General features: G+C 53.8%; 1 protein-coding gene across 1 annotated transcript; it reads right to left on the minus strand.

Annotated features, from left to right (window-relative positions):
- Positions 1-743: 743 nt before the first annotated feature.
- Positions 744-3,688, minus strand: LOC127547383 (homeobox protein notochord-like). The gene is made up of 2 exons (XM_051974269.1): positions 3,347-3,688; positions 744-2,571 (listed from the first exon to the last, which is right to left on the minus strand). Exons 1-2 carry the CDS (start codon positions 3,608-3,610, stop codon positions 2,317-2,319), a joined length of 519 nt encoding a protein of 172 aa, XP_051830229.1. The 5' UTR covers positions 3,611-3,688; the 3' UTR covers positions 744-2,316.
- Between the last annotated feature and the right edge of the window lie 3,516 nt (positions 3,689-7,204).

The raw sequence follows: 7,204 nt of genomic DNA on the forward strand, positions 1-7,204 counted from the left end.
GGACCAAAGGGAAAAGTTGAAAAATCTACTTTGGATAGAGCCTTTTTTTTTTTTTGAAAATTTTATTTTATTTTAATCTTTCTAGATTTCATAATTTAGCAAAAAAGTTGAAAATCCAGGACAAACAAGTTTCAACTTACTATAAACGTATCTGGAGCGACATCCCTATTTTCATCCCACTGGCAGGTCCCCAGAACATGACTGAGGGGCTGGGGGCCTTCAAGTACTATTGCTCAGGAACCACCTGGCAGAACAATGTTCTGGCTCTTGTAAAAGTGTAGAGGAGGTGATGGCGGAGGGGGGAGCAGTCTGAGTGACATAGGACATAGGAGACAGGGTGTGAAGGGGGGCAGGACCAAGCCCTGGCAGGGATGGAATATGTGCGGTGACTGCCAGTGTCCAGGAATCAACGAAGGCCCAACAACAACAGGTCGGTTTGAAAAGGGGGTGGGACTTTTGGACATATTCAGCCTGAGATACAACAAGCCATGTGACTGGAGACGTCCCCCAGGCCTTCTGTGATCGAGGCAAGAGGAGCAGGGCTGGATCCGTGCTTGGGGTGAAATGGAGCGAGGAGTGGAAGGGAGCACCCAGATCACAGAGCAGTGAAGACTCTACATTCGCCCCTCCCACTTCCCCTTCACTCCCCCGAACCTCAGAGAGAGCTCCGGCAGGGCAGGGAGCCTTGTGGAGAGAGCTCGATGTTGGGTACCCAGAGCCTGGCAGCTTTCAGTGGCGTTCCAACCAGTGATTCATCAAAGGGAGGGGGGTCTCCCTGCGTGGCAAACTCTGCGATGACGTGAAGATCTTTCTTTGGAGCTGCCCGAGTCCCTGGCCCAGACTCTCACAAGCACTAATGTCAGTCGAGACTAGCAGGGTCTCCGTCCAGCACTCGGGGCGGGACAGATCATAAACCCTTAATGTTCGCGGCAGGGGCCTGCTGAAGGTGCTTGGCCGAGAGGACCAGCGTGGCCAGTCCGGCTTTGAAAGGCTTCCCCGGGAGCTCTGCAGAGCCCAGCGCGCCTCCCCGCGGCCCCTCCTGGGGGACCAAGGGCTTCGAAGCACGGCCTTCGTCTCGGAGACTCCCGGGGAGGCTGGGGGCTCCGCGGGATTCACAGGCCCGAGGCTGGAGGACGGGACAAGGATAACTGCCGGCCGTTCTGGAAGGCGCGGACTCCTGCGGGCATCCTAAAAATGCAGCATCGGTTACTGTACAGTTCTAGTCCAAAAAGACAAATCCAAGTCTCCATAAACGAGCCCCAAAAGGAGAACAGGAGCACAGCTTCTCCTAAGCAGCCTTCCACCTCGGAGGCCGCCTCAGCTCCTGGCTGGTCCCTCGCCCTTCTCTAAACGGGGTGTGCAGGAAATCCTCAAGCTTTTGAAGGAGGAAAGATGGGATCTGGGAGAGAAGGAGGGAGAAAAATGGCCCAGTGAACAATGGGTTAAATGCTTCCCTCCCGCCTTCAGCTGGAGAGGCCCCGGCCAGAGGCCTTCGCCCAGCCCAGGGGACCAATAGCCGCACCTGCAGTCTGAGCTAGCAGCCGCCCTCCTTTCTCCACCTGCATTTTCCAGAGACTCCGGGGGGATTAACCCTTAGAGAGGCTGGGACTCAGCCCCATTCCCCAGCACAGTCCTTACGGGCAAGAAGCTCTTCCCCTCTGACAAGGGCGGAGGGTGGGAACCCAGAGATTGAGACCCTCAGAGGGCATCTCCTCCTAACCCCATTTTACAGCTGAAGAAACTGAGCCCTGGGAGTCACAGAATCAAGCTACGTGACTTGGGAGTCAGGAAAAGCCAAGTTCAAATCCAGGCTCAGGGACTTACTAGCTGCGTGATTCTGGGCAAATTGCCTAAACCTATCTGCCTCCGTTTCCTCATCTGTAAAATGGGAAAATTAGACACTGCCTCCTTCCTCGGCCTGCTTCAGAGATCTAAGCCCCCAGATACAAAGTCACTCAGAGGGCATCTTCTCCCTTCTTTGCATTTGGGGAAACTGAGGTCCGAGCAAGCTGAAGTGATTTCTCCCAGGTTCTGGTATCGCGCATTCTAGAACTCTGACCCGCTGCTCGGACAGTCAGCCTCACTTAGGCGGATAAAGGTGGCCAACACTGGGTCTGGCAGATAAGAGGTGGGGACAGCGTAAGGCAAAAGATAGGAAACGAGCATACAGTAAGCGCTCAATACTTGATGGACGTCGTTTCCCACTTCCTGCTCTTTGCCAGACCTGAGGCAGAGAAGCTTTCCATTTCCCAGGAAGGGACACAGAAATGAAACTTAAAGGCAGAGGGACGGACCCCAATGGCCCTGGGGGTTACCCTAAAGGGGGGCAGGGGAGGGAGAGAAGGGAAGGAGACGCAGCCGGACCCCGGAGCACCCGCACGCCGGGACATAACAAGGAACCAAAGGGGAGGATCTTTCGGCTGCCAGTGTCACCGTACCGTCTTTGTCTTCGCTGCTGCTGCTGCTGGGCTCCTGGGGCGACATGGGCGGGGAAAAGGGCGGCTTTTTTTTCTTCTGTTCCAGGCTTTGCTTGCGGCCCTTGATCCTGCGGTTCTGGAACCACACTTTGACCTGTGTCGGAGGAGAGTAGCCCCGGTCACAGACTGAACCCCAGCTCTCCGGAGGGCAGGAGCCCGGGTCACCCTCGCAGAGGGGAAGCAGGGGTGGCTGGGGTCAGATTCTGGGACATCCAGACGCAGGGCCGGGGAGCACTTACTCAGGGCCGGGGAGCAGTTACTCAGGGCCGGGGAGCACTTACTCAGGGCCGGGGAGCACTTACCCAGGGCCGGGGAGCACTTACTCAGGGATGGGGAGCACTTACTCAGGGCCGGGGAGCACTTACTCAGGGCCGGGGAGCACTTACTCAGGGCCGGGGAGCACTTACTCAGGGATGGGGAGCACTTACTCAGGGATGGGGAGCAGTTACTCAGGGCCGGGGAGCAGTTACTCAGGGCCGGGGAGCACTTACCCAGGGCCGGGGAGCACTTACTCAGGGCCGGGGAGCACTTACCCAGGGCCGGGGAGCACTTACTCAGGGCCGGGGAGCACTTACTCAGGGCCGGGGAGCACTTACTCAGGGATGGGGAGCACTTACTCAGGGCCGGGGAGCATTTACTCAGGGCCGGGGAGCACTTACTCAGGGCCGGGGAGCACTTGCTCAGGGACAGGAAGCAGTTACCCAGGGCCGGGGAGCAGTTACCCAGGGCCTGCTCTGGGAGGTCACTGACCCAGAGGGCGACAGACCCTCGTGGACCAGCTCCGGGACCCCGGGAAGTTCTGGGGTCGCACACACAGCTCCGTCCCCCGCCAAGGCCCAGCAGGAAGCGGGGGACAAGGGGCCTCGCACCTGGGTCTCGGAGAGATGCAGCTGCTTGGCGAGCTGGGTCCTCTCCATGCCCACCAGGTAGGGCTGCTTCAGGAAGGCCTTCTCCAGCTCGTCCAGCTGCTCGGCGCTGAACACCGTCCGGCTCCTCTTGCGGCTTGGCTTGGGGCCGCTGTCCGTCTTCCTCAGATAGTCAGCCTGGCCCCAGGTGAGGGGCCCTCGCAGGGCCCGGTCGGGCAGCTCCAGGCCTAGGAGGGGGGATCGGGCACCCGTGAGCCGCCACGGCATCTACCCCAGCCTTTCCCCTCCTGGGCACGGCAAGCGCTTATTGAGTCCCTGCTGTTTCCCAAGCAGTCTCCTAGGCTGGCAGCAGAGATAAAAGCCAGGTCCCTGCCAGAGAGCCTGCCTCCTACAGCCTTCGTGTGAAGCTACGCACTCGCTCCACTGCCACGAAGGAGGCCCTGAACCCGTCCATCTCCCTGGATGAGCTTCCCACACCTGAGTGACACCGGCTCCCTCTGGCCCCGACCTTGCCAAAAGCCTCAGGAAGCCCTTCCGGGTCCTCGCAGCTCTTAGTGCATCCCAGATTACCTTCCATCTCTCGTATGTCTCAGAGACACCCAAGTACCCACACGAGGGCCGGGGCCGACTTAGCTTATGCCCTCAGTTTGAGGCACGTAATAAATACTTAATAAATGTTTGTTGACCCAGAAATTTAAAAAATTAAACTTGTGCAAAATAATCACCAAGAACTTGGGGGCACCTAACAGTGCGACCGAGGGGAGGAGCCAGTCCTTGAACCCGGACTTTCAAAAAGCAGGAATCCCGAAGGGCAAAGGGGCCGGGAGAAGGTGCTACTGCACTCTGAACTTTGGGGAGGAAAGGAGAGAGAGCTCCCCCCGTCCTCAGTCAGTCCCGCCAAGGACCGAGGCCCAGGGAAATCACCAAACACACACACATCGAGCAGCCTACTGTCATCGATAAATACAGATCGAGCGGCCTACTGTGTGCAGAGCCCCAGCCTAGGCTCAGTGTCCCGTAGAGAGTCCCTAAAAGCCAAAATGGAGAGATCGGAAACTTCCTGGGCTAACAGAGACTTGGCCCCAGCCTTGGGCCGGAAAAGCAGGTGTTGCTAAAGGAACCAACCTGAACTAATTGGGTTTTCCCCGGTTCTCTCAAGTGGCCCCGCAGCAGGAAAATCCCAGAGGGCGTCTTGGGGCAGCTGACCAGGAAGATTTAACTAGCTCCTACCTCCAGATATTTGCAGAGCAGGGAGATATTTGTTAAAAGGCTCGAGGGCTTAATGAAGACAGCTGTGGCCCGGCAGAAAGGAGAGGGGGGAAGTGGCCCGACGAACGCGAACCAGGCCAACGGGTCCCCAAACTCCAGGCGGACCCAGGAGTCCAAGGGAAGGGGAGAGAAGCTTTCTAGAATGGGCAACTGAACAGATTAGCAACTAATCTGCCCTAGAAAAACTTTTAAAAGTCTCATTTGAATTAGACTTTGCTTAATAATAGCCCTTATTGAAGGAATTACTGACAGATTTATGTGGCACTTTAAAGTTTGCAAAGTGCTTTATCTGTGATCTCATTTCATGCTCACAACACAAAGAGTCTCCCACTATACGCAATTTAACAGATTAGAAAATAGGATTGTTTACTAATCTGCCCAGGAAAACTTTTAAAAGTCTAATTAGAATGAGGTTTTGTTTAACAATAGCATTAATTGAAGCAATTACTAACGGCATTTATTTACGTGGCACTTAATCAATGATCTCATTTCACCCACACAACACAATGAGGGCTAATAGGATGTTGGTTGTCGAGCTGTAAGCATTCATTAAGCACCTACTGTATACTAGCCATTATGCTAGCAATTGGAGTGTGATGCAGGACCAAAAACTCCCTCTGGGCATAGGGAGATGGCGCTCCCAATACTCTAGCCTGGTCAGGCTGGATTTAGAGGGTCACCTTTAGTCCTGGGTTTCACAATTTCCAAATGCTGTCAAAGGATTTTGTGGCCAGGAAAAAAAAGACTAAGGAAATTTGGAAGAGGGATCAGACTTAATCCGCCAATGAGCATTTATTATGCCCTAAAGGATGGAAATTGAAATAGCGCCTGTCCTCAGGGAGCTTACCACTCCAAGAAGCTTGGGTTTCTTAGGGTTGGGTGAACTACAAACATGTACAAGGAGATAATAAAAATAAGGTAATGAGAGGAGGAAAGTCCATATAGTGGAGGGGGGCTTGAGCCAAACTTTGAAGGACAAAAAGGTTTCTAAGAGGCAGAGAAAGGAGGGCATGGGGGGAGGGGGGAGTCAGATATGTACAATGGCCTAGGGGTAGAAATGGAGGCGACAGAGAGAAAATGAGAGTAAGAAAAGGGAGGCACAAAGACAGAGGAGAGAGACAGGAAGGGAAGGGAAGAAGAGAAAGGATAAAGAAAGGAGGAGGAAAGTAAGGGGTTGGTAGAAAAAAAGGACATAAAGAAAATGAGAGAATATTACAGAGAAAGAGAAAGAGGGAAGGAGGAAGAAAAGGGGAAAAGAGGAGGGAGAGAAAGAGAAAGGAGGAAGGAGAGAAAGAAAATTAGAGAAAGAGGAGGAGGAAGGAGAGGTCAGAGAAAGAGAAAGGAGAGGGAGGAGAGGAAGAAAAGAGGGAGTGAGAGAAAATGAGATTATAAAGAGAAAGAGAAAAGAAGAAAGAGAAAGGGGAGAGAGGTGAGACAGAGTGAGAGATCTAGAAGATACAACCCCAGAAAAACAGACAAGAGGAAGCAGGGAAAAGCCTGGGAAAACAAGGTTTGCATGACAGACTACAAAAGTGTTGTGTCTAGTGATAGACTTGCCTTGTTTGCTCCAGGATAATAGAACCAGCCCTTAAAGTACCAAGAATCAAGTTGCTGATGACTATGAGGAAAGCTCGCTACCCATCAGAGCTCCCAGAATCGGAGGGGACCCACTTTAGGATTCCTCGGGACTAAAGCTTCAAGGTCTCTTCCAGCTCCTTCCATGAAGTGAAGCTGTTCTGGCCCTGGAGGATTTTCCAAGAGACAACCCGGCCGTTCCCCTTGGGGGCTGCTGGATCCCCCTCCCCGCCGGGGCAGACTCCCCCCCCCCCCCCCCCACAGCGTGGCTGGAGGGACACAAAGGTTAATTAACCTGCCCAGGATCACAGTCAGTAAGCAGGGGGTGCGGTGGGAGGGGAACTGAGCCTCCCACTCCAGACTCCATAATAAAAGCTAACACTATGGAGCACTTTAAAGCTACCAAACCCTTTACAGGTATTGTCCCCAGGGGGTCTTTGAATAAAACATTCCACCTTGCAAGTCTTGCCGTTTTCCCTGCCCACCTCCCAGACTTGTGACCCAGACCCTCCAGCCTCAACTAGAGCCTAACGTCAGGCAGGAAGCCCCCTAAATGCTAGGGACGCCCCTCAGAGATGACATCCAACTTATCCTGTCTCTATCTCGCTGCGGCCTAGTTATTCACATGTGGTCTTCCCCATTAGACCGTGACCTTCCTGAGACAGAATTTGCCTTTCTTTGTACCCTCGGAGCTTAATGAAGGCAAACAGTAGGTGCTCAATAAATGCTCATTGAGTTGATTTATCTCATTTGAACCTGGAGCAGACAGGATCACCCAGCTTAGGTTATTATCTTCGGTTTAAATTCAGGATTTAAGATCGGGATAAAAACAAAATCGCCTCTAGGTTGGAGGCCCTGGTTTAGACTAAGTCGGGTGGGGAGGCAGGGACCTGGGGACCGCCACAAGGTGTGCAATCACTGCCCGCTTCAGGATCAGTCAGACTGGACATAAACAGCTTGTGTGGCTTAGAAATTTTCTCGTAGGAAGGGAAGGGGGAGGGGGGCGGGGAGGGGAGA

Source organism: Antechinus flavipes, chromosome 2, assembly GCF_016432865.1.
Source record: "Antechinus flavipes isolate AdamAnt ecotype Samford, QLD, Australia chromosome 2, AdamAnt_v2, whole genome shotgun sequence".
In the NCBI taxonomy this organism is placed as follows: domain Eukaryota; kingdom Metazoa; phylum Chordata; class Mammalia; order Dasyuromorphia; family Dasyuridae; genus Antechinus; species Antechinus flavipes.

What these genes read in the sequence shown, in the direction of transcription:
- LOC127547383 (XM_051974269.1), bottom strand. Translation starts at nt 3,610, where the DNA reads ATGCCGTGGCGGCTCACGGGTGCCCGATCCCCCCTCCTAGGCCTGGAG. An exon ending in TGCATCTCTCCGAGACCCAG is followed by an intron (nt 2,572 to 3,346) that starts GTGCGAGGCCCC and finishes CCTCCGACACAG; the next exon opens with GTCAAAGTGTGGTTCCAGAA.